The sequence below is a fragment of the Aotus nancymaae genome, unplaced genomic scaffold, assembly GCF_030222135.1.
Source record: "Aotus nancymaae isolate 86718 unplaced genomic scaffold, 86718_ANA_hifiasm-v0.15.2.pri h1tg000020l, whole genome shotgun sequence".
Lineage (NCBI taxonomy): Eukaryota > Metazoa > Chordata > Mammalia > Primates > Aotidae > Aotus > Aotus nancymaae.
The window spans coordinates 31,621,804-31,648,508 of record NW_026988432.1 but is presented as its reverse complement, the minus strand read 5'-3'; the positions used below and the strand labels follow the sequence as shown (position 1 = coordinate 31,648,508).

Sequence of the window (26,705 nt, the reverse complement as noted above, 5' to 3'; positions counted from 1 at the left end):
CCCAAGGAGACAAGGAACCTGAGGTCTGGCGGGTGTCCAGTGGGTGGAGCCAGAGAGCTCCCAGCCACAGGCCACCTTGCTGAAGGCTGATAAGTACTATCTGCACATCCAAGCAGACGGAAGACCCAGACGAAAGAAGACATATGACATCTGCATGGCTGGCTGTGGGATTACATTTTTTTTTTAATTCTGTGCTCATGAAAGTACATTTCAGTTAGATTTTTACCATAAAAGAACAAGCCACAAAATTGAAATTTAAAAAGAAGGAGGAAGGAGGAGATATTTTAATTCAGTTTTAGATTCCCCTGCTATGGAATGTTTGCTTCCTGACTTTTAAGAGGCAGCAGAGTATGTCCAAGAATTCTCAACTGGAAAGAGGGACATTCCAGGGAAACACTGATATTTTTGTTTTCTCCTCACTGGAGAAAAGGGTGCCTGGCTTACAGAAAACAACTTGCATGTACTTTATCTTCCCCACCCTCCCAACCACCCCTCAGGCTCTTTCTGGAGTCTTATATCTGTATAGAAGTTGTGTCAAGTAAGTCTAAAAAAATTTTACCCCAGGAGCAGTCACTTAGCTTCTGAGTCCACACGGCAGCAACCTGCCCCATGGTTTTTACTTTAACACTGTTGATCCCTTTTTCAGTTGTAAATCTTTCCAAAAACATGAGTAGGGGGCCAGAGGAAACAGGAGAAGAAAAAGATGCATTTTGGTAGGATTCTTGCTGGTCAAAGATCTTGGAATGCCGTGGAAACAATGGCAAAGCAGCTGGCACCGTGTCAAGAACAGAGAGAGAGAGAGACATCAGGTACTGAAGCCAGGGGACTAGTTCCTTGGTGTTGCTTTGGCATTGGTGCCTGCAGTGGGAGGAGAAAGCTGAGCCCACAAACACACAGAGCAGAGCAGGGCTCTGGGTATATAACTGTTAGGTGCCTCCCTCCAGCACTATCTCCTGGGACGCACTCTCCCTTGTTGTGGAGCCGGGCAAATCTTTATCAGCCACTGCCTTCTGCCATCAGGAAGCCAGCTAGAGTGGCGTAAGTACCCATTCTCATTTCTATTCATTTCCCACTATTCACCATTTGGAGCTTGTCTTCACAGTCCTAAGTTTTTCTCTGTTTCTTAATGGAGAAAATGTTTTAGATCGCCAGACTTGATCAGAAGCAGCAAAATCAGAGTTCTGATAGACTAGAAAGCAATTTACCAAAGCCACAGGCTTCTTCCTGGAAGCTCAAAGGCATGCTTTATTCATGATTTCTGAAGCAAGGTGCATGCAGCACCTGAGCTGATGTGGAAGAGGGTTTGCAGGGAGGTGTCCACCCGAGGTGATCAATAATTCCGAGTTAATTGACACTATTAGGAGTTTCAAGCCGTGTTCTTGAAATAACAATTCAGACTGTGTTCTTGAAATAAGTTTGAGACAAGTGTCTACATGACTCAAAAGAAAAAAGTAGGCAACTGGGAATGGCCCTTTCCAATGATGGATTTATGGACTCCTCTGCGTGTGCCGTCATGCTGAAGGAAATATTCTTGTGCACCCATCAGGAGAACAAGTCAGTCACCACTGAAGCCACGAATTCGGCAGTTTCCCTGCAGCTGCACTTTCTGATGTGTGGAACCAAGACTTCTGAGAGTAGCGTTTTCTAAGGAGGGAAGTGTTTTAACCAGGACACAGGAATATCTGACAACGTTTTCTTTGTTTCTGATTACAGCTTTAAAGAACACTGGGCATATCCTGCCACTTAAAATCAAAAACTACCTAAAATAAAGATTATAGTAAGTACCAAATAAGTGCCAGTGCTGAAGATCTGTTTATTATGCTAGAGCATGATTGTTTAAATGCTTTCGTCCATATTCATAGCCAACACTTCATATTATTTTTAAAAGTAATAGCTGAGGCATGGAAAATTGAAAACTTCAGGTCTCTCCAATTGCACAAATTTCTAATACATGCCAGCAATAGAATACATTTTATTTCATGTGATAAAATAGGGGAGATTAGTTGAATTGAAATCTTGATACTGCCTCATATTAAAATGCTAAGCACTGCTTCATTTTACTAGTGATCTGGGGGATGAAAAGTGCTTTAGACTTCTGCTGGTAAGCTCTTCAGGTGCAGCTTCCAGAATATTCTTCGGATGTTAACTTCAGCACACACAAGCACAAGCCTTGCTGTAGATGTGTCAGCTTTGAGGCACAAGGAGACATTTGTTTGTCAGACAGTAACTGCTTCTGGCAAGGGCATAGGGTAACACTGGGGATGGCAGAGCCCTTTCTTTGTGTTTATTCAACCCCCACCCAAAGAATAGTTCAAAGGGACTGTGAAGACAGTCTGTGCCCACTGCATCACCTACTCCTGGCCCCTGCTGCAGACTCCAGCCCACAGAAACTGCTGCTTCACTTATTTGTCGACTTGAACAGAACCTTGGGTGGCATTAATGTGCCTGGCCCCAGACTGAAAAATAAGAACCACCAGAGCTGACCTATTTCACAAGATCCACTCTGCCTGCCACAAGCGGAGTGAATTTGGATGGTGCCCACTCTGAACCTCAGTTTTCTCTTCTAAAAATGAAGGCTTGGGCCAGCATGGTGGCTCATGCCTGTAATCCCAGCACTTTGGGAGGCCAAGGCGGGTAGATCATTTGAGGTCAGGAGTTCAAGACCAGCCTGACCAACATGGTAAAACCCTGTATCTAATAAAAATACAAAATTAGCTGGGTGTGGTGGCACATGCCTATAATCCCAGCTACTCAGGAAGCTGAGGCAGGAGAACCACTTGAACTTGGGAGGCGGAGGATGCAGTGAGCTGAGATCGTGCCATTGCACTCCAGCCTGGGTGACAAGCACAAAACTGTCTCAAAAAAAAAAGAAGAAGAAGAAGAGGAAGAAGAAGAAGAAAAAGAAGGAGAAGAAAGCTTGAACTACTTGGTCTCTAAAATCTTACGTAGCTCTCAAATTTCCCAATCTCTTGGTTCTAGGAAAACACTGATGTTGCGCTCAAGGAAGTGGTTCTCCAAGATGTGTGATTTTCACGGTAGGGGAAAGGCAGGTGCCAGGCAGGGGCAGAAGGGGAAGGTGTCTACACTGAGAGAATGTGACAACCCCTGCTTGTCTCTTTTTCATTCTTCATTCTTTATTTCTTTGTTTTTAGCTTTATATAACATGAGAGCCTTGCCACTGGGTTTCTTAACCAATTGTTCTTTATCAAATAAAAATATTCACAATGCAACACACAGGCACATCAGTGTGGTGCAGAACTAGCCAGCTAGTTTACCATAGGCAAATACACATGCATGCAAACACACAATTTTACATGAGACATGTCAGAAGTATTTTCCAAAATTGTGGATTTTTCTGAGTCACTCTGGTAAAGAGTAGGTTTTCAGGTTTCAGGCCAAGCCGGTAGAAAATAGTAAAATTAGAATAAACAACAAACGGAGAAAAAGAGAAATACCACACACACAACTGTTTTGAAACTTCTGGAAAAAGAGTGATATTCTTGGATGCAATGAAGCTTTAAAAAGGAAAAAGAAAATTTATAAAAACCTGCCACACTTGTAGAATTCAACTAAAAACTGTTTATTATTAACAAAGTAATGTTCAAAATTTAAGAGTTCCTGGCCTGGCACAGTGACTTATGCCTGTAATCCCCAGTGCTTTGGGAGGCCGAGGTGGGATGATCACTTAAGGCCAGGAATTCAAAACCAGCCTGGACAACACAATGAGACTTTGTCTCTGCAAAAAAAAATAATAATAACAATAATTTTAAAAATTAGCTGGATGTAGTGGCACAGGCAAAAAAACAAAAACAAACAAAAAAAAAACAAACAAACAAAAAAAAAAAACACCACTTAGGAGATTCTCAAAGCAGGCTTGTGCAAGCATACAAACTGTGGCTAGTATCTTACTACAGAAAATACAGCCCACATCATGCATCCTTCTTCCCACGTTTCATAAACAAGACCGGGAAACGTGTTGTGGGGCAACCTGTTGCGTTGGTGTTGGTCCCCAAGATGCAGCCTTTACAGTCTGCCCCCAAACGTTTCAGAACATGAAGTCCATTCTCCCCTCTGGAACAGGCGGCTTCAGATCCACCAGCAGAGACACACAGCAGAACAAAATCTGGGCATTGGTCTCCATGTAGGATGGCTTGCCGTTGTTGTTATTTTTTCCTAAGCAAAGTAAATGAACATCTAATATCCACAGTCGGCTGGATGTCCCTCCACCCACTGCGAGCTCTTTGGTGAAGGGGAAGTCTTCCTTCTCTGTTAGAGGTCTCCCATGTGGGGCCACGTCTTCCCTCACCAGGAACCCGCTGGGTGCTCCAGCCTCCCTCAACTTGCCTTTTGTGTGGTCATTGGAGCTAGGGCACACATCACGCTGATTCACATATTTTTGCCCTTTGTCACATATTGAGAAAAAGGAAGGATGAATGGACGGTCTTTGATTGGCGGCGCTGGTGACGCCCGTCATGGTCCTGTTTGGAAGGACCCTTTTGGAACTAAAGCTGGTGAGGCAGCGCGCAGAGGCATCGACCAGCTAAGCTTGGCCCTGGCAGATGGGTCACAGGAACAGGTATGCTTCCTTCATGCAGCCTCTGGCTCGGGGAACCTGGGAGCCTGCTCCAAACTCTGATGTGTCTTTTCTGGGCAGAGCCTGGGAAGTCGGGGTTGGCTGTGAGATGAGCCAAAAGCACAGGGATCTTGGTCCAAAAAGCCCTGTGGTACTCATCTTGGTTTGAAGGCTGAACCATTGAGCTGAGGAGTTTTGACAGCCATGGAAAAGCTGGGGGAAAGTCACCTGTGGTTTTACATTTACCCTGTGTCTACTTTATTAGGGTGCCTTTTATTTATTATCTCTTCTTCTTAGTTGAAATTAATGGCCTGCTTCACTGGGGCTAAGATGTCTGAGCATCGGCAGAAGGTCCTGGCTCCATAGCTTTGCATTGTCTTACCAGTTAGGATGTGTGGACTCTTAAAGTTCCCCAAGAAATGCAAATATTCCAGCATGGCAAAATTCTAGGGTGAACTACAACTTTAAGTTATTTTCTCCTAAGGAGTTCTCATGCCTGACTTCCGGAGCAAGTAGTCAGGGCTCCCAGGGGCTCCAGAAGGGTTCAGCAGTTCAGAATAAATGGTTCCTGAGGACTCTGAAACAGCAGCAACTGTCTGCTCAGGTCATGAGAAGACCCTTCTCTGCAGGACATCCTAGCCCTACAACCCACCCCAATTATGTTGAAATTAGATTCACAAATTGCAATAAGTCTTCTATATGTTGGGCTGTAGATTTAGAGAAAACTAGTTTAATCTTTACTTAACTTTGGGTGGCTCAACAGGAGACTCAGGCCATTCAGGTTCTCAATCATGTCTGGCCAGTTATATTATCAGGTTTCGATCTGTATCTCTAAAATCTCTGAGGTGATGGGATATTTAAACCCCTCTAAAATAAATAAATATGTGCTGGAAATTTTGAGAACATGAATTCATTTATTCTGAAATAGCCTAAGTTCCTGCTTTGGTAGTTGATGGAAAATGCCACCTGAGTGTTTGCATTTGATACTGCCACCTTAGGGCTTCATAGATTCAGTTCCAGAAACTCAAGGCAGTTATGTCTTTGGGCTGCTTGTCCTTGCCTGAGCTGAAGCCTGATGCCTCCCATAAGTTGGTATGGCTTTGAAAATGGGTCACTGCAGCAGAGGCAGGGGCTTACCAAGCAATATTTTCAGCTATGAAATTTGAAGAGGGAGATAATCTGAAAATAAATGATAGCCACCACTTAGACAGATTGTGAAATAAAAGGTAATTTTTCATAGGTGCTTATTATTCATACAACTTTTCATCTTTAACTATGGAGCCAACTCAGCTCCATATGGACTTAGTTTTGGTTCCTGACTGCCAAGATTCATTGCAAGTCACACAGATGTTGATGTCAACACTGTTTTGCCAAGACAAAATGACCTTGGTCTGGAATGCAGTGTATAAATAGCTGCTTTTTTTGTGCAACAATTAATAGTTCATCATTGTTTAAAAAGCAGAATGGTTAGTTGGGCAGTGAGGTAATACAATTGAAATGTAATTGTTAGCAATAAATCAGTTACTCATATTGATTTCCTTACTGGGATTAATAGAAGCCAAAGCTAGAGTTCAATTTTTTAAAATAGATATTACTTACTATCTATTCATTGCTATTTGTTAGATAATTTGTTAGATATGGTAAATGGAACAATGATGGGGCCAGAAATAGCCGTGAGGACCATTTGATCACAGCCTGGCAACATGGAGAAGATAGGCTGGTTTCTCTGCGTGGGCTTTCAGTGTTTCTTTAGTCATGTAGTCTTGTCTTATGTGGCTGTGGCTTCAACATTCCACAATTATGCCTTCCAGGGTCTGATGATTTTGGCATTTCCCTGCTTCCCAATTGACCTGGCTGTGCTGTTGGCTGTTCTTACACACTCAAGGTGGTTTTGCCATTGGCTTCCTCCCTCAGCCTGCCTCTGGGATTATGCCACTGGTACTCTTTTGTGTCTACCATCAGCACTATGAAATCATCATTTTTGTCTTCAAGGTACCAAATTCTGGTAATATTGGTGCTTTCTTGCAGAAAAAGAAATCTATCATGAGAAGTGAATGGTCCCATAGTGAACACAGTCATGGTTACAGTGTTCATATGTTCCAGAGGTATGTTTGCTATAATTATGCCCTGCACATTTTTCTATCATACAATCCTTAGATTATAGCTCTTTGGTTTTCAACAGCTTTGTCCAATTCCATCTGTCCCAGTTTCCCTATCTTGGTGAAATAGCATTCTTGCCTGGTTTTACACATTTAAATAACAAATTCCGAAAGTAAAGAGTATTTGAGGCAGTCATATGACATAAGGACAAATACAAGCAATCTTGGACTAGCAGAGGGTGGGGAGGCTGTGTCAACACACACAATTTTTAAAATTTCTTCCCTTTCAATCTTTTAAAAATAAAACTTTTGTAAAATAAAAACTTAATTTAAAAAGGCTGCCTGTCTTGGCAAGTAGCTGATCAGCCTGCATTGGTGAGCAGGCCACTCCATAACCTGATTTCTTGATCCTTAATTGACAGCATGGAGCCTAAGCACTGTACTTTAGCTCTTTCTACATGATTTGCCTCAATCTGTTGACATTAACTGTTTTTCAGTCTTCTCAACTAAACTGAGCTGCTTAAGTGCAGGAAGTATGTGCTCAGTAAATGCTTGTTGGACCAGACACTGAACATTATGAAATTAAAGACCATAACCTTCTCATGGTAGGATTAGAGACACTGATGACAAAGGTACTGTGGGATTTGGGTCTGGGCAATAAGCTCTGTGGTGGTATTTCAGGAGGAAAATGGTGCTCTCTTAAGTTCTATGGAACATAATAGTCAAGATCTTCTACTGTAACCAGGCCCAAAGCTGGCTAATTTGGAGGGCTCTGCCTTAGGGATACTTATGAACTCTGTCCTTCCCTCAAGGAGCCAGAGGAAGAGATAGCCATGGAGGATAGCCCCACTATGGTTAGAGTGGACAGGGATGAAAACCAAGTTTCACCATGTCGACGGAGAAGATGCTTCCCCAAAGCTCTTGGTTATGTCACCGGTGATATGAAAGAACTTGCCAACTGGCTTAAAGGTATTTATGCTTTCATCTTTTGGAAAGACGGGAGAAGTACCTTTGGGGGAAATGGTTTCCTGGTACTTCTACTTATATCTTTAGTTATATTCTCCAACTTTTTATAGATCTCTTTACTCACGTTTTTCTACTTTTTATCTTTTAACCTGCAAACTTCTCTAACTTTTTTTTTCTTACGGAGACAGTGGCCAGGGCCCAGCTCATATTGGAAGGCATCTGGCTTCATACTGTAGTTTCAGTACTTAAAAGTTAAATTTACTATTAGTAATTCATTCCTTTGGCTTCAGAGTTTGTACCTGTAAGCATGATAAATAAGTGCATTCAATGCTTTCAGGAGCTTAGATTCTAAGAGGGGCCATGTGGGTTGAGCATATGGTAGACAGATGCAGGGATCTGGGTGCCACTAAAGGGACAAAGCATTCAGAGAGAAAGAAATAAAAAAATATCAAAAATACATTTTACTTCCAGAAGATTTTGCTGATTTTGCTCAGGGTGGGCCTGTGGTTGAAGAGTGTCAGCTGGCTGCTTCCTTAGCTCTGCTTTATCTCATCCCTTCCAGACAAACCTGTGGTGCTCCAGTTCGTCGACTGGATTCTTCGGGGCATATCCCAAGTGGTATTTGTCAACAACCCCATCAGTGGAATCCTGATTCTGGTGGGACTTCTTCTTCAGAACCCCTGGTGGGCTCTCACTGGCTGGCTGGGAACAGTGGTCTCCACTCTGATGGCCCTCTTGCTCAGCCAGGACAGGTAGGCGTACCCTTTCCAGACTTCTCAGCTCCCTTCTAAGACACAGGGGCTGACCAGTTACTATAGGCAACAGTAATAAAGCCACATCCTTCCCAGGAGAAACAACCTTTAGTCCACAGAACTCTTTATATTTGCCTTTAGTCAGAGATCAGAGAATCAGTTACAGTCTCTTACTTTTGATATCTGAATAAGTGGCTGGTCTAAATGATGCCAGATTCTTACGGCATTACGTGCTAACCAGAACTGAACTACAAGTAATTCCCTGGAGAGGTTCTGAAGGAATCTTCTTTAATGATTGATAAAATTATTTGTCATCAGCATTCTATTCGAGCAAAAGTGCATACTTTTCAGGAAAAGTTCAGGAAAAGTTTTAGTGGCTTAATAACCCCCATTATAGCTTGTTGCCATGATGAGTTTGGCAAACTCATTCTTCATAGACAATGCAAAGGTCAGCTAAGCTCCTGGAGAAAAGAATAACTATAAATTCCAAGTTAGTAGATTCTGACTTAAGAAGCCTCAGCGAGTCTTCTGATACATGCATTAGATTAAAAACAGCATATATGTTATAAATTGATCTGTCGTTGAAGAAGTGATGAGCTGACTCCCACCAGGACAGTAGACAGCTCCTAACTAGCCAGTTCCTTCAGGGAGGGAAGCAGTATTCCAGGTGTCTGGGATTAATGCATAATCCCCAGTGTGGTCATTACACAACTAAGCTCTTGTAACACTCGCTGCAAATTGCCTGAAGAGGTCCATGGGGAGAGACTTAGCAAATGTTTCACTTTTCCATCAATTTCAAGGAGGCTGATTTGCTCTCTGTAGAAGGGAATTGTATAGCTTAGGGTAAACTCTGTTCCAATGCAGGCCAAGAAAAGGTCTTCTCAGTTTGGGGACGGAATCTAGATTTGTGCCATATTGAATATTCCTTTATTGTTTTGCTCTGATGAAACATGATCACCTATTTTTTGTCAGATTTTACTTAGAAGACAAGTCATATGTATATGTGTTAGTTTCAAATGTTTTACTTTCCTTGGTCTGAAAAGACTGCATTAAAATGGCAATCCTCTGTTGTAAGCAAATATATGTCTTGCTATGGCTTTAACTATGGCATTCCACAACTTATAGATGTTGCCATTAATTTTCCACTCATCAGATTCAAGCATTCATATCTCCAAGTCAGTTGTTGAGAGGACAAGTCCGCATAGCTCTCCACTGTCATCATGTGTAGTCCCAGTTTCTGGGTTTCATCATTGCAAATTACATCACGTCCAATATGCCCTCAAGGATTATTTAAGGGAGATAAAGAACTTTTGAGCAGGGAATCCCACCTCTAATGTTCATCCAGGTTAATGTATGTGACATCATCTTGCCTGTTGCAACGGTGCCTCCTGGCCCAGTTAGAAACAAGCCAAGAAGCAGCTGTCACGCTATCCTGTACCAGCCCCTGAGGTGTGGCTCACTGGTTGTAGCATCTCCTGCTCAAGCCCAGCATTAGACCTCACCCACTCACTTCACCATTCTTTACTGCCTCGTCCCCCTATAGACATCGCCCTTGAGTGCCAGGCCCTTGGGAAGTGGATCCTGTGCCAGACGTTGTCAACTCTCAGAGCTATGGGGGACCTGGCTTGTCAGTGTTAGAGCTTAGTCTATGGAAATTCTTCCATTTCTCACTAGGGGGCTTCTAGTTATCAATTATGAAACCAGGACCATTTTGGTCAGAGTAGAATGCTTATACACTGTTGGTAGAAATGTAAATTAGCTCAGCCCCTGTGGAAAGCAGTTTGGAGATTTCTCAAAGTACTGAAATAGAATTACCATTTGACCCAGCAATCCTATTACTAGGAATATACCCAAAGGAAAGGAAACTGTTCTACCCAAAAGACATCTGCACTCACATGTTCAATTCAGCACTGTTCACAACAGCAAACACATGGAATCAATCTAGGTGCCCATCAACAGTGGAGTAAAGAATATGTGGTACATATATACCATGAACTACTACATAGCCATAAAAAAGATTGAGATCATGTCCTTTGCAGCAACATGGATGCATCTGGAGGCCGTTATCCTAAGTGAATTAACATAGTAACAGAAAATCAAATACCTCACGTTTTCCCTTATAAGTGGGAGTTAAACATTGAGTAAACATGGACACAAAGATGGAAATGGTAGACATCTGGGACTCCAAAAGAGGAGAGGAAGGGAAACAAGGGTTGAAAAGCTACCTATCGGGTACTATGTTCAACATTTGGGTGAAGGGTTCAATAGAAGCCCAAACCTCAGTCAGCGTCATGCAATATATCCATGTAACAACCCTGCACACGTACCCCCTCAATCTAAAAAAGAAGGAGGAGGAGGAGAAGAAGGAGAAGACAGAGAAGTGAGATTGAATACTAAGCAAAAAGCAACCTCAGAAAGAAATGGGTGCTCAACATGCACATAATTAAATGGGGTACTTCTCCAAGTAAGAGAAACGCAATTGTTTTTCTTGGTAATAACTTGGAAATGTACATCTGGAGATAACAAAATAGAAGCATCAGAACACAAAAGTGTATGCTAAGTTGGAAGATGAATGTTTATAAGATCAAAGGCACCATGAAAGTGAATTTACATTTCAGGAATCTTGTATCTCTCACCAAGAAATCAAACTTAGGAAACAGTTTCGTATGCTAAAGGCGTTATTCAAGTCAGAGGCTCTTGATTTAAAAGAAAGAATAACTTTCCAAAGGAAAGACTAAAAGGAAACAGAGCAGATTGCCTTGGTAAACTCCCCTTTCCTCTCTCAGCCACTGTAGGCCTGTCTTTAGCCATGACACCTGTGGAGGGAGTCGTTCTATCTCAGGGGTCCCCCAACCCCTGGGTTGGAGACAGGTACTAGTCTGTGGCCTGCTGTGAACCTGGCCACACAGCAGGAGGTGAGCGGTGGGCAGGTGAGCATTACCACCTGGGCTCCACCTCCTGTCACATCAGCAGCGGCATTAGATTCTCTTAGGAGCACAAACCCTATTGTGAACTGCGCGTGCAAGGGATCTAGATTGAATGCTCCTTATGAGAATCTAACAATTGCCTGATGATCTGAGGTGGAACAGTTTCATCCCGAAATCATCCCCCATTCCCCATGCATGGAAAATTGTCTTCCATGAAACCTGTCCCTGGTCCCAAAAATGTTGGGGACCACAGATCTAAATGCACATTTATATTTTTATCTATGTATATTTCACTTCATGTCTTTATTAGTATTTGTAAAATACTTATATAGATTTTGAAATACATTTCAAAACTCATTTTTTAATATGATTATGATCTGGAAGTTGCTAGTGTTATTTATGTGCAAGTGCAACCAAAGCCCACCCAGAAAATGTCCGTGCCGTGTCTCTTGCCCCGCAGGTCATCAATAGCGTCTGGGCTCTATGGCTACAATGCTACCCTGGTGGGAATACTCATGGCTGTCTTTTCGGACAAGGGAGACTATTTCTGGTGGTTGTTATTCCCTGTATGTGCTATGTCCATGACTTGGTAAGTTACAATATGGCAGGAGGGGGGAATGGGCGTTGTTTTCATATGGGCATAGAGTTTCAGTTTTGCAAGATGAAAAATTTTCTGCGAATTGATAGTGGTGATGGTTGTACAACAATGTGATTATTCTTAATGTCACTGAACTGCACACTTAAAATGGTTAGCCAGGTGCAGTGGCTCTCTCTTGTAGTTCAAACTACTCAGAAGGCCGAGGGGGAAGGATCACTTGAGCCTAGGAGTTAGGGGCTGCAGTAAGCTATGATTGCATCACTGCACTCCAGTTTCCAGAACCTCCTTGCTTGGTCAGAGTGAACAGAAGAAAGAGAAGGAGGAGGAGGAGGAGGAGGAGGAGGAGGAGGAGGAGGAGGGATAGGGAAGGGAAGAGGAGAAGCAGGAGCAGGGAGAGGAGGGAAAATGGCTAAAATGGTAAATTTAAAATTGGATTCCTTTAGATTCTGTCGGAAACAGAAACAACCATTTCATAAGGCGTATATTTCCTTACAACCAGTTATTTGGCCTTTTGTCTGATCTGGCTACACATCCACCAATACCTCTCAACCCTGGCTGCACACTGACACTTCCGTGGGGAGCAGAAACCGTGCTGCAGTGAACATACGAGTGCAGGTGTCTTTCTGGTAGAAACACACTGATGCACGTGGCCCCCCACACACCTAACTCCTTCCTCCCAAGACTATGCTGTCATTTGTCTGCGTTAGCACCTGGGCATTGGGAGTTTCTAAAGCTTCCCAGGTGACTCTACAGTGTAGCCTAAGTTCAGACCCACTTCCTTCATCATTGCTTCTCAAACTTGAGCACTATCAGAATCACCTGCAGTGGTTGTTAAAACACAGGCACCTGCTCCCCATCCCCGGGGTTTCTGATTTAGTCTATCTGGGGTAGGGTCTGATCATTTGCATTTCTAACACATTCCCAGGTGATGCTGGGAGAACCACTGTGCCTACGTGAATTCTCCTTACCCACCTGCCCCCCAGCACTCCCTTAGAAAATTTTTTTCCACGGAATTTAATTCATTTTTTTTCAAACCCGAATCCTTCAAACTAGTTTTTATGTTGATAATGTCTTAAATCCTTTTTCTGGAAACAAAGATTTCCTTCTTTCTATATTGCAATTAAATATAAAATACTAATATGCACATAAATGAAAAGCAGAGCCTGCTGTGGGCAGTGTCTGCAGAAGGGCCACTCACCCTTGCTGCACCCACGGGTGTGTGGATGAGGACCTACCTATAGAGCCAACCTCCTCTGGAGGTAATTTGGGACCTGCTCTGAAGAATAGGTTCATGGGAAGGAGGCCTCGCCTGCAAGTGCTCACCACACTCCCTTTCACAATCCAGGAAAATGGGAGTTCTGGTCTTTAAGTGATGGCTCCTTGATTGGGCCAACAAATGAGAGCCTACAGGGACCTGGGGACCATGCAGCCCAGCCCTCCAGTTTACAGGCTCAGAGACTGAGGAGACGCACCTTGCCCAGGTCATGCAATTTATCAACAGCTCAAGGACGCACACTCTGAGATCTTTTTCCTCTCGCTCACACTACCCACATCCTTGAACAATTGTTTCTCTTTTCCAAAGATAGATACATGAAAGAAATGATAGATGCCAAATTCAGGATCGCAGTTGCCCCTAGTGGGGAGGGAGGGATATAAGAGCAAGTGGAGGTACAAAGGGGACTTTAACTATGTGGACAATATTTTATTTTGTATGTAATAAGTACTTCAAAATTATTTTTAAAATCTCAATATATAGCTCACTCTGAGCAACTCCAAGTAGAATTTTTCAAAAGCCAAATAAGCTGAGAGGTGAGTTTTTACTTTATGCAATATTTACTGTCTCTATAATAGGATTTATCCCAAGTTTTCTTTCTGTGGCAAATTTGCCAACACAACATGTGAGGGACCTATTGACAGGTGAAACAAAAGTCCCTCTGGAGTATAGCGATTCCATGTGTCAGCCTGGTTTGTCACATGCATGTTCTTCTGCTCTGTTTTTTTTTAGTCCAATTTTCTCAAGCGCATTGAATTCCGTGCTCAGCAGATGGGACCTCCCTGTCTTCACCCTCCCTTTCAACATGGCATTGTCAATGTACCTTTCAGCCACAGGACATTTCAATCCATTCTTTCCAGGCAAATTGGTCACACCTGTAACTTCACCGCCAAATATCTCCTGGTCTGATCTAAGTGCCCTGGAGGTAAGAGACACTGGCTTCTCACATTCCCCCTGGCTCTCCAAGATACGTAATGGCCTCCTAGTCAATTGTCCATGGATGTTAGAGTCTCCTAGATACTCAGAACTATGGTGGCCTTTCTGCCTTCATCTTGCCATTTAAGGCATTTGTTCTACTCCAGAGCATTAGGATCTAAGGGTTTTAATTACTATTTAGTCAAACTAATTTTTCTGCCTTTTACTCTAAACATCTACAGTGCTAACCCCAGAGTGTAGTTCCACTGGGAGTCACTCTATCGTAAGCTTGGGGGTGAGGTGATGGGAGCCAGCCCTTAAGGCATGTGGTCTCCAGCCTGGTTTTAAATCTTCCACAATCTACTTCCTCCAGTCAAAAAACTGGATGCTTACTGTTAGAGCTCATGACAGCACCTCACTATTCTGCTTCTCCTCATGGCATAGCCCATAGAACACATAGAATAATTTAGGGTTCACAAGCTTTGATAGGCATCAGAATCACCTGGGCAATTTTTTTTTTTTTTTAAATACCCAAACAGGCTTCCTCTCAGACACTCTTAAGTCATAATCTCTAAGGGTGGGGCCTGGAACCTGTTTTAACAAACTCCCCAAATTGTGATGCAGGCCAGAGTTTGAGAACCGCTGTATCAAGGGATGCATCCTATGTATCTCTTTAAAGATGGCCATAAAGAGATCCTATATTTTTTAAAACCTAGTTAACCCAAATCAAATTCCAGCCCTTCCTGTTGGTGTTTAATGAATCTGCTTAAGGTTTCTGGATTGTCAAGAACAAGAGAACACCTGAAATTAGAAGAAAACCAAAGAAACCTTACCTTTTTCAGTGTGCTCTCCCACTATCAGGTTATGGAACACCCTTTTCTGTCTTCTTTGAGTGATTAAAACACATGAGGAGCTCAAGTCACCTTTTCTTTAGCTTATTGCCAGAAAATGAGAGGGAGCACCTAGAAATAATTCAGAGGGAAAATCAAAGATTCATTAGAACTACCCATGAAAAATAATAGTATAAAACAGCATTAATCTGTCTAGAACCGCACTGTCTAACACAGGAGCCAGCAACCCCATGTGGCTATATAAATTTAGATGTAAATTAATTAAAAATTGAGTTCCTCAACCTCTCTAGCCACATCTCAGGTGCTTGATAGCCACACTTGGTTAGAACTCACTGTATTAGACATCACAGATACAGACTATTGCATTGTCTCAGAAAGTTCTCCTGCACAGTGCTGATCTGGGGCAGGGGAAGCCTTGTCCTTCTCTTCACTCTGAACGACCAGCCCAGCATCAGCACCAACCCCAACCCCATGGCTACCTGAGAGAGAGTTCTGCAGTCAAGTCCAAAGGAAAAAAAAAAGCCTATGCCATCTTTGCCAAGTTTCCTGGTATAGAAATAGCAAATGTTTAGACATGAAGACCCAGCATGGGCTGGAAGAATTTAGAGTCTATCTTAGAATAGAGGCAAACTCACACTGTGGTCGGTGCACTTAGCCGATGTTAGACTCAGCCTAATATAAGAAGGGAGAAGACACTTCCCCTTGTGCCAAAGCTGGGGCTGCCTCTGGTAGAGTCACTGCCTCCAGAAGGTCCTTGGTACACATACGACCTAGAAATGGCTGAGAGGGCAAGATGGGAGCTGGGGAAAACATCTTTCAGTAAATGGCCTTGCTCAAAAGGGACATGCCGTGGCTAATTATGCCTTTCCTAGCCCTACCAGAAGCTCAGCTGTAAAGAATGATCACTTGTTAGATGTGGCCAAACCCTTGTTCACTCCCGAGAACTGCCACTCTATGAACAGAATAACTAAATTCAGGCCTCAGCCAGAAAGTAGAATTGTGACATTTCCATGTATTTTTGTGTTTTGAGACCTGCTTGACAGTTGTGCATAACTAGAATAAGCTAAAGATATCTTGGTTTAAATGAATACATGTTCCACTTAAAGACAGAAAAGTAAATTCACAAACTTGCTAATAATTGCTTCTAAATTGTAGATAAGATAACCCGGCTTTGGGTCTCTGGCTTTAGTGTAAGCATCCAGATTGCATGGTGATAATAATGTCTCTATTGAACATAGGGATGCATGGATAGAATAGATTGCCCTCAGCACTGACAGACAGTTGAAAGCAAAAGACGTATCAGCTGTGGTCCCTGCCATCCCCAGGGGGAAGCGTGGCAGATTCTCACAGCCAGGACCAGTGAGTGGCATCACACTGGGAGCTTATTGGTGACCAAGGCCAAGTGTCAGTGCAAGCAGGAGAGCCCGCAGGGGGAGCTTTGAGAAGGCATGCATGGCATGCACCAGGGAAGGGCTGGTGTGTCTCTGAGGATAAAGCTGAAGAATGGCTGGGATTTTTCTGTAATGGAAGAGAGAATTTTAAAAGGTAGTAACACTGTTCTTGAAAAAGATAAGGTATGTCAAGTTGAAAATTACATTGTAGGAGTTTGTGGGTGTCCTGGGGGATTTCTGCTCAGTTGTTTTGGCGGCCTCATTTTTTAAAATTTCTTTTGCAGTTACTGAAATCTATACCAGTGGGGGTTGGTCAGATCTACGGCTGTGATAATCCATGGACAGGGGGCATTTTCCTGGGAGCCATCCTGCTCTCCTCCCCACTCATGTGCCTGCATGCTGCCATCGGATCCTTGCTGGGCATAGCAGCAGGTGAGCATAAAGGCCCTTACCAGATATCGAGCACCTCCTCCATCCCATGCAGTCTCAGGCATCTCCTGTGCTCCAGATCTTTCTTGAGGTCTTGGCTTCCTACCGATCAAATGGGAGTTCTCGAGATGCTTCCTGCTAACCTCCAATCTCACCCTCAGTCGCCTTCCACAACATCCTGCCTTTAGTCCTAATCTCTGACCCCTCCTGTCTTGTCTAACAGGACTCAGTCTTGCAGCCCCGTTTGAGGACATCTACTTTGGACTCTGGAGTTTCAACAGCTCTCTGGCCTGCATTGCAATGGGAGGAATGTTCATGGCGCTCACTTGGCAAACCCACCTCCTGGCTCTTGGCTGCGGTGAGTCTCCCGCACACCTGGGGGAGGGCTGCTCATGACTACAGGATCAAAATAAAGGAAAAGCAATAAAAATCAGGGCCAGGGGTCTGGCTTGGGCCCACTTGCTGTCTAAGTGTGTGAACAGGACAAGTGACACCCCTTCTCTGAGAGCATTAAAGTCGCCTCTGCCTACCTCCCTGGTGATTGTGAAGGCAAGAGCCTGTTGAGTCACATTAACATACTAAAATGTGGATGTTTGGGAGGATAGAAACAACTTGTCCTACCTTCTTCAAAATAGTTGTTTGACCCAAGAAACTAATGGGAAATAACGCCAGCTAAATACAGAGCAACATCCCCTAGTCAATCAGGGTTGATTACATTTGGCTCTTTGAGCATCACAGTAATCCAGCCATTCTAAAGCTTGAGAGTGCATCAGAATCACCTGAAAGACCTGTTAAAACACAAATTGCTGCCCACCTCGCCCTGCCTCAGTCTCTGATTCAGTGTTAGAGGTGGGGGGAAGTTGTTTTTTGTTTGTTTGTTTTTGTTTTGTTTCTGAAAAATGGTCTCATTCTGTTGCCCAGGCTGGAGTGCAGTGGCGTGAACACAGCTCAATAGAGACGGGGTCTTCCTATGTTGCCCGGGCTGGTCTTGAATTCCTGGGCTCAAGCAGTCCTCCTGCCTCCGCCTCCCAAAGTGCTGAGATTACAGGCGTGAGCCACTGCCCCCTCAGAATTTCCACTTCTAACAAGTTCTCAGGCGGTGCTGATGCTGTTGTTCTTGGGACCACATTTCAAGAACTGTTGTATTAATCCTTTCTGACCCCCAGTGTTCTTGCCAGACTCAGCCTGTCAGAGCAAGAAGGCATTCTGGAGACTTCCACTCCATCCTTCTCACTTTACTGTTGGGGTCCTCAGGCCAGAGAGGCTAAGGGATGTGCTGCAGGACATCTGGGCAGTGAGGGGTAAATTCACACCCAGAACCCACACTTACCATTCACCTCTGGAGTTATCCGACTGCACTCCTCTGCTTCCCCTCTGTAGCTTTCAGGCCTTCAAGGCAACCTCTTAGGTGAAAACAGACTGCATGTGATTTAAATCTGAAAAGCTAATGGATGTCCCAGGTGGATTGTGAATGGAGGCTCATTCACCCATAGGCTCTGGCATCCCTAATTCAACAAAACTATAAGTATTTAAGATAACCTTCTAGAGTGGAGAGAATGAGAATCCCTTGGGAACAAAAAGGAAAAAGGATAGTGGAATGTGGAGAAATTATTTCTAATCTAGTGAAAACATATGTCTATAGTCAGTTTATCACCAGATTAATCAAGGTATCTAAGCACTTATTAAAACGGTGGACCATGTATCAGGCAAGGTTTAGAATAGGCTTCTGCACTGGCAGAAAATGGGATGATACCAATGGTTTTTAAAGACCCATTCCATTTTGATTTGATGCTATAGCAAGGGTAACAACTCAGGTTGCTGTGGTATAGCCATGTAGATGTCATTTTGTAAAATTCTTTACTGTTACTCAGTTATTTCACCTAACAGTTCTGTTTAAATGTTGTGCTCCTTCTCCATATTTGTTCACAAGCTTAGGGTAAAGGAGAAGGTTATGGACAGGTGCTGTAGTCACCTGAGTTCAGCTGGGTTAGAGTGTTTATCCTACAACCTTTCAGCTTTATTCTGAGATTCGTTAGGGGTTTCAAGCCTTTATTTGGGTTGCATACCTTTATTTTTCTGGGGGCCGTAGCCACAAATAAGTATTAAACACACATGATACAATTGAGACAGTACCAGGAAGAGCAAGTGGTTTAGAAGCTTTAGGTCCTCTGCAGTTCCTGTGCACAGAGCATTACAGTAGAGGACAGAAGCCAGGCAAGGGAGGGAGCCCAAGGGACGCCATGCAATCCTTGTGGGAGAAGAGGAAGTCCACAGTACAGGATTCTCCAGGGGGCCATTTCCATTCAGAATGATCACAAAGTGCCTCCTAGAGAAGGGGGCTTTTCCATAAATGCTAGAAAATAAGAGGAGGAATTCTGTTTTGTGGAAAGGGTGGTGCAGGCCAGCCTGGGGACAGCCTGAGCATGTCCTTCAACATCAGAGAGAAGCCATCTTGAGGACAGGAGATGGTGATGAGGTTTTGGCAGACCATGGAGAAGGATGAAGCCAAAGCTCTTGACATGTGCTTCCCCAAGTGGGAATATCTTTGACATTTTCTCAATTATAGAAGCAGCAGCACAGGTTTATTGTATAAAACAAAATAAAAATGTAATCTGTATAGAAATGTATACAACAGAAAGTGGAAACACTCCATCTTACTCCCTAGAAAGGACTTTTTTGCCCCTTTCTTATGAGGACCCTTGTGATTACATTGGGTCCATTCAATAGTCTAGGATACTCTCCCCATCTCAAGGTCTTTAACTTAATCACAGCTGCTGCTAAGTCCCTTTTGCATTTGAGGTCACATAGTCTCAGGTTCTGAGGCTTAAGATGTGGACAGCTTTGGGGACCATTATTCTTCCTACCACACTCATCTTCCTTTGGATAGATGTGTTTTTTTTTCACTGGTGTGGCATAATGGTTAAGGCAGTATACTGAGCTAATTAAGAGCTCAGACTCTGGTGCCAGATAGCCTGGATTCAATTCCAGCAGTTCTGCTACTTACTAGTGTATTTGCTTATGAACTTAAGCAAATTACTTAATGTTTCCATGGCTCAGTTTTCCCATCTTAAAAAATGGAAGTTACCATATTTAATTCATACAGTTGTTCTGATGATTAAATTAATGTGTGTGTAAAACTCAATGAATAAATAGTGTCTAGCACTCAGTAAGCACTATTTAAAAGTCTGGAAAAAAGTTTTTCTGGTGGCTTTGCATAACTTAATAAGAATCAAACTTGTTTATTTTCTCCTCTCAATTTCTTAAGTTCATCAACACCTGTATCTTCTCCCCAAATACAACTAATACCGGGGGCCTGCTTTTACTTCCTCTGAGAAGGCCCACCCTCTAACAACTACTAAAACCATTGATACTGGATAGAATTTTTATTTTGGATTAATTATAAGTATGGGTTTTTGTTTGTGATACTTGCTTATTTAGGCAACTGTAAACTTTATTAACTTGTTTATTCACTCTGACTTAGTTCATATTAACCTTCTGTTTTTTTTTTTTTTTTTTGACAGAGTCTCATTCTGTTCCCCATGCAGGAGTGCAGTGCTGCAATCTCAGCTCACTGCAGCCTCCACCTCCTGGGTTCAAGTAATTCTTATGCCTCAGACTCCCAAGTAGCTGAGATTATAGACATGCGCCACCATATCCAGCTAAGTTTTTGTAGAGACAGGGTTTTGCCATGTTGGCCACACTGGTCTCAAACTCCTGACCTCAAGTGATCTGCCAGCCTCGGCCTCCCAAAATGCTGAGGTTATAGGCGTGAGCCATTGTGCTCAGCAACCTTCTATATTTATGTGTCTTCCTGCTGGATTACTTTTTCAAAGAGGGTTTGCAAAGAGAGTTTTGTTTTCTTCAAAGAGGGTTTGCAAAGAGACGTTGTATGCTGGAGAATATCTTCATTTTACCTTCATTTAAATTTTAGTTTTGCTGACTACCAAACTCAAGATTTAACATTTTTTCTCAATATTTTGAAAATTGTCTTCAAATACTACTCCATTGTCTGCTTATAGCCTAAATTGTTATTAAGATGTCTGAAAAGAAACTGACTCTTGTTAAAGTTGATTTTATCTTTCTCTCTGGACTCTCTGAATTTTCTCTTCACATATTAGATAGATATATACATAGTTTTATTTCACTATTATCTGTCTAGATGTAGCTTTTTTTTTTCTATGCTACTTGGTACTCAAGTCCCCTCAGTGTGAGCCTTCATATCTTTCTTTAATTCTGGGAAGAGTATCAGTTTTCACTTTGTCAAATCTTTTCAATTTTTTCCCCTCTCCTCTTGTGATTTCTCGTATTTGAGTGCAATATTTTATGTTTTTTTTCATAACTCTTGACTTTTCCTTAATATTTTCCCTCTATCTTTTCATGAGGCCCTTCAGTTCAGCTGATCAGCCCCATCATTCTTTGACTCTGTCCGTTGTGCTGACCACATCATCCATTGAGTTCTTCATTTCTGGTACATTAATTAAATTTTATTGGCCAGGCACAGTGACTGACGCCTGTAATCCCAGCACTTCGGGAGGCTGAGGTGGATGGATCACGAGGTCAAGAGACCGAGACCATCCTGGCCATCATGGTGAAACCCTGTCTCTACTAAAACTACAAAAATTAGCTGGGCATGATGGCATGCTCCTGTAATCCCAGCTACTTGGGAGGCTAAGGCAGGATAATTGCTTGAACCTGGAAGGTGGAGGTTACAGTGAGCCAAGATGGTGCCACTGCACTCCACCCTGGTGACAGAGCGAGACTGTCTCAAAAAAAAAAAAGTATCAACTGTAGGTTGTTTGGTTTATTGTTCTTCTTTTATGGTGTTTGCTCTCTTAGGATGTCCTCTTTTCTTGTCCTGGGAGCTCATGTTTCCCTCAGGATATCAGCTGTCTGGGTGAGTCCCTGAGTGGAGAGTGGAAGCCCAGGACTGAGCTGCATTTTTCCTGGTGTATCTAAGAAAAAAGGGAGGCCCATGCTGCAGGGTGTAGAACCTCCACTGCTCAAGGCCATGGAGATGGTGGCTATGTAGACACTTTGTATAAGTGCCCTCTCGCTGGGGGAAGTTCAGGTTGCTTCTAGTTTGAAAACATTACAAATAGTCCTGCAATTAATATTTTTGGTACAAATGTCCTTGTGTACTTGGTACAAGCATTTCCGTAAGAAAGAAGATTCACCTTCTTTCCAGGAAGCTGAATTGATGGGTTAAAGGGAATGCCAATTTTAATTTCAATGGATGCCAACTTCATCTCCAAAAGGGCCATACCAGTTTCCACTGCTGCCAACAGTGTGTGACAGTGCCCGTTGGGTCCCCGCAGGGTACAATTAAACTTTACATCTCTGTGCGTGGATTTTTGAGACAGATCTCCAGCCCCTCTTGTCAAGCAAATCTCACATGTAAAATGCCACAGCAAGTTCCAGCTTGTCCACAGCACCCCGATACTGCCAAATGAAAGACCAACCCTGTCAGCCAAGGTAAATAAATGGCAGACATTTATTACAGAGCTGTTTTTTCATTAGTTCCCAGTGACTTTATCGGGAAGTGGACTCGGGAAACTCTAACAGAACCTGACACTGCTCTTATCTGGCCTCTAAGCCAGAACAACTGCATGGCCAGAGAATGTCTCAATGTTGTTTTTTCATTAGTGGAAACTGTAAACACATTTTGTATTTCTTCTCGACGGCTGGGTTATCATAGTGGGACTCAAAAAGAGAGAAGGCAATAAGGTCTCATGTGCTCAAGGGCGGTGTTGTGACAGAGGGGGCACTCGAGATCAGGGACTGAGGGCCCCGGTGCTTAGCAGAGGGCCAATGAATAGTTGTTGAATTAATTCATTAATGAAACTTTAACAATGAATGGAATTGATGTAACTGAGGAGAGAAACCCTTCTAAGCCAAGCCATGAGCACCCTTCTGCTCAGAGCAGTAGCTTAGTCCCATGGTGAAAGAGGTGCATTCACATCTGTGTTTGTGGAAATACAACCTCTCATTTGAGATTCATCACCTCCCAGTAAGGCAGATCTTCAAGTTGCTTTTCACAGATGATGAAACTAGATTCCAAGACATTCAGTGATTTGTTATACAACAAATAAAATGGCAGAGCTGGGATTTGAAACCAGTACTGTTTCCAAAGACCAGCCCTTCTTGCTAGTGTGAGACAATTCAGACATGAAAACATTTGATCTACTATTGAATAAGGAACACCAGGATAAAAAGATAACACATTAGTAAAAGGACAGAAATCTGTGGTAAAGTAAGTGAGGGTCACAGAGGCCCTCCCACCATGTCCTGCCACATCCCCACACACCAAGACAGCTGATGTGATTTCTCACCAGACCTGAAGACGAGATGGTGAGTGTGTCTAACGGTGAGCTCTGGTGACCCAAGTGGCTGTGTGGCCATTATATGAAGGCCATTCTTCAGGCTGTCCCCGTGAAACCTGAGGGCTTCCCTGAGCCTCTGTGAGCCTCCTCTTCAGCCAAAACTGAGGAATAGATAATTAGCTGGTTGAGATCTTTGCTTTTGTTGTTTTACATGGAAAGTCACACCTATACTCAAATTACTGACTCTACAATTTTTTTGGCCACTCAAAGTAAATAAAAACATAAGACGTCTATTCATTGATTTTAATGGTATTGGAGAAGATGTTATCAAGGGGAGGAATCCTGAGTTTGTGTTCAGTTCCTGCTGTTCTCTAAGTTCTTTCCTTCTTCTTTTGGTATACATGGTTTGCTTTCGGTTTTAAGTACATGGGCTGCCAAAGCAAGCACTACGATTTTTTGTAGCTGGGAATTCAGTTCATTAATTTGAGAATCCTAGAGGCAGAGAGATTGTTTAGAAACCATGCTATCTCAAGAAACATTCATAGGTTTCATTTTAATTCAGCTATGCTTGGATAAAACATCAGAGAAGTTTATTGCCATGGAAGGACTTTCCCTTAAGTATCAGCAATAACAATAAAATAGTAACCACAAAAAGCTACCTTTATTGAGCACTTACTGTGTGCTAAACACATGCATTATTTCCTTTCAAGCTCACACCAACACCATGAAAGAGATATTCCTCTTATTTTTATTGTACAGGTGAGGAAATGGAGGGTTAAAACAGAGTCCATGGAGCTCCTAAGTGGTGGAGCCAGGATTTGAACCCAGGACTGCTGACTTTAGGCTCATGCTTGTAACCAGGGCACTGTGCATTCTAGGTGATTTATATTGGAAGGAAGCCTTTCCTGTGATTAAAAGTGCATCTACCAAGCATTGTTCTCTCTCTCTCTTTTTTTTTTTTTCTGTAGCCCTGTTCACGGCCTATCTTGGAGTCGGCATGGCAAACTTAATGGCTGGGGTGAGTTTGTTTTAATCTCACTTTTTATTAGCATAATTGACAAGCTTTCAATTATATGGGAAGCGCTCCTGAAGTCCACTTTGGTGGCATCCAGTGGCAGGACCTATGACCATGAGAAACACTGCTCTCCCTTCTGCTGGAGCTGCCTGGCCTTTCTTTCAGCATCACAGCAAATTTTAGTCTAATCCACAATCACCCAGTATGTTACAAATATCAGATTACTTGGTTAAAAAAAAAATGAAACTTAGGTTGTATAATATATTATCCAGTTCAGAGGCTAACTCTGAGTGATAAGAAGTAGACTTTAGGATATCTTTCACTTAACCAGAAAGCCAGATATTCCATTGCAGGTGATGCAGGGCCAGTTTCTGATAGCTCAGTCCATGTTGACGTGGTCATGGCTGCTAAGGAGTCAAGGCAGTATCTAGCCCTCTTGGCAGCAGCATGGAGATTTTATCTGGGAGGGTCCCTAAGGAGACAGAATGTCTTTCTGGTAGAAAGCCAAAGTCCCATTACAGCCATACATGATGGAGAGTATATCAGAGCGCAGGGGGCCCTTCACATGTCAACAAAGAAGGTTCACAGGCATCAGTCCATGGACCCAAATGGGCAAACTGCACACCAGAGTCAGCTAGGAAGGCAGAAAAATATGGAGCCTTAGGCCCTGTCCTTTGGTATTTCTGATAGAGTAGGTCTTGTATGATGCTTGAACATATGTGTTTTTTTAACTACCCCAGATGATTCTATGTACAGTCATGTTAAGGTGCCCCTACACTCCATCACACCCTGGGGAGGTCCATGCATTGGCCAGAGCTAACCAATGGTGTATGCTCAGAATTGTGTGTTTCCATGGGCAGCACAAAGAGGGCCTACCCTCAAGGAACTTAGAGTCTATTTGGAAAACAGAATGGAAAGAAACAAAGTAAGTCAAGTCTAAGACCTAGACCAGGCAAAAGTCAAGGTTAGAGAGGTCACTGTGGGTTGGACTAATCATAGAAGGCCTTGCTTATATGACGAGTGGTCAGGGGCCATCTGCAGTTTGCAAGTGTCATCTCTGTCTGTCAAGTGTCCTCTTGGCACATCTGGTACAGGAAATCTGAATATACGAGAGGGAGAGAAAGACATACAAGATAGAGACATAAGTGGCTACCCTAAAGAATGGATGTCAACATTCCAACTGCTCAGTGCCCTGAGATTGTAGACTCAGTCTCCATGAGCATGCACAGAATCCACAGCAATGTCCCCAGTGGTTCATCCCCTTGGGCTGAATGTGAGTAGAGGGGGATGCTTTGTGCAGCCCAGCTGTCAGATGGGATCTGAAAGGAGTATGTGGCTTTCTCTTCTTTCCCAGATTGGATTGCCAGCTTGTACCTGGCCCTTCTGCTTGGCCACGATATTGTTCCTCATCATGACCACAAAAAATTCCAACATCTACAAGATGCCCCTCAGTAAAGTTACTTATCCTGAAGAAAACCGCATCTTCTACCTGCAAACCAAGAAAAGGATAGTGGAAAGCCCTTTGTGAGAATAAGCCCCATCTGCAGCCATGGTCACGAGTCATTTCTGCCTGACTGCTCCAGCTAACTTCCAGGGTCTCAGCAAACTGCTGTTTTTCATGAGTATCAACTTTCATACTAATGTATCTGCGATCTGTTCTTATGCTCATTTTGTATTTTCCTTTCAACTCCAGGAATATCCTCAAGCATATGAGAGCCACATCTAGGTGATGTGCTCTGGTATGGAATTGGAAAGCCCAGTGGGGGCTTGGCACTAAGACTGGAACATATATAAAGTCAAAGTGCTCCAACAGAAGGAGGAAGTAAAAACAAACTATTGATATTTATTGATATTCTTGGTGTTTCACTAGCTGGATGATGTTAACAGTATTAAAAATTAAACCCCATAAACCAACTAAGCCTTATGGAATTCACAGTCACAAAATGGAATTTAATTCAGAATTCCATGATAAGCAATTTGGCTTTTTTTAAAAAAAAAATGCAAGTTACAAATTACAGCCTGGGTCAATATGGCAGAGGTGCAAGCTGACAGCTGAGCTCGGTCCCCACTTCCTGCAAACAATGGCCTGCACCCTGTCCCTTGTGTGTGTGGCATTCTCTCATGGGACATGGTTGGAGTTTTTCAGACTGACGGGACTGCAAGAGGGAGAAAGGAATTTTGACCAGCAAAATTATTCTGTATTGCAACTTTTCTCACAGCCTGTAAAGGATTTTTTAGGTAGAGATTATTTTGCCATATGAAAAATGATCTGTTTTAAAAGAGACAAAATAGAAGAAGTTCCTGGCTTAACCTGTTCTTAGATATTAAGAAAACTTACATACTGTATTTATGAAATACTCAGGTATTTTCACTTTAGCCCCTACATTGATTTTGTAAATGCCACAAATGCATAGAATTGTTACCAACCTCCAAAGGGCTCTTTAAAATCATATTTCTTATTCATTTGCAGATGTCTTATAAAGACTGAAAGGTCAGATTGCTTATGGGTGTTATTTTTATAAGTTGTTGAATTTCTTAATTAATAAAAGCTTATTTTTTCTGCACACTCACAATATTCTTTCTCAGAAACCAATGG

The 26,705-nt window shown here is 42.8% G+C and overlaps 1 protein-coding gene and 1 long non-coding RNA gene across 11 annotated transcripts in view; one reads left to right on the top strand and one right to left on the bottom strand.

Annotated features, from left to right (window-relative positions):
• LOC135276063 (uncharacterized) overlaps positions 1 to 26,705 on the bottom strand; it is a 138,322-nt gene that overhangs the window by 36,392 nt on the left and 75,225 nt on the right. Inside the window, exon 3 of the long non-coding RNA XR_010343623.1 lies at positions 14,937 to 15,065. This is a non-coding gene — a long non-coding RNA (uncharacterized LOC135276063). The remainder of the gene's footprint in view (positions 1 to 14,936; positions 15,066 to 26,705) is intronic.
• SLC14A1 (solute carrier family 14 member 1 (Kidd blood group)) lies at positions 765 to 26,673 on the top strand. Of its 10 annotated transcripts, none has more exons than XM_021670060.2 (11): positions 765 to 1,038; positions 1,714 to 1,777; positions 4,419 to 4,576; positions 7,485 to 7,641; positions 8,201 to 8,390; positions 11,778 to 11,906; positions 13,921 to 14,113; positions 16,630 to 16,777; positions 16,998 to 17,132; positions 24,063 to 24,112; positions 25,464 to 26,673. In XM_021670060.2, exons 3-11 carry the CDS (start codon positions 4,430 to 4,432, stop codon positions 25,635 to 25,637), a joined length of 1,323 nt encoding a protein of 440 aa, XP_021525735.2. In that variant the 5' UTR covers positions 765 to 1,038; positions 1,714 to 1,777; positions 4,419 to 4,429; the 3' UTR covers positions 25,638 to 26,673. The 10 variants fall into 10 exon arrangements, with proteins under 10 accessions (XP_021525735.2, XP_012296284.2, XP_064235291.1 ...); XM_012440866.3 differs by lacking the exons at positions 1,714 to 1,777; positions 4,419 to 4,576 and adding exons at positions 6,602 to 6,678; positions 7,170 to 7,304 and having other exon boundaries at positions 770 to 1,038; XM_012440865.2 differs by lacking the exons at positions 765 to 1,038; positions 1,714 to 1,777 and adding exons at positions 6,602 to 6,678; positions 7,170 to 7,304 and having other exon boundaries at positions 4,492 to 4,576.

Coding starts and splice junctions, on each gene's coding strand:
- SLC14A1 (XM_012440861.3), top strand. CDS start 4,430: ATGAATGGACGGTCTTTGATTGGCGGCGCTGGTGACGCCCGTCATGGT. Junction 7,642..8,200: donor ACTTGCCAACTGGCTTAAAG/GTATTTATGCTT, acceptor CATCCCTTCCAG/ACAAACCTGTGGTGCTCCAG. Junction 14,114..16,629: donor CTGATCTAAGTGCCCTGGAG/GTAAGAGACACT, acceptor TTTCTTTTGCAG/TTACTGAAATCTATACCAGT.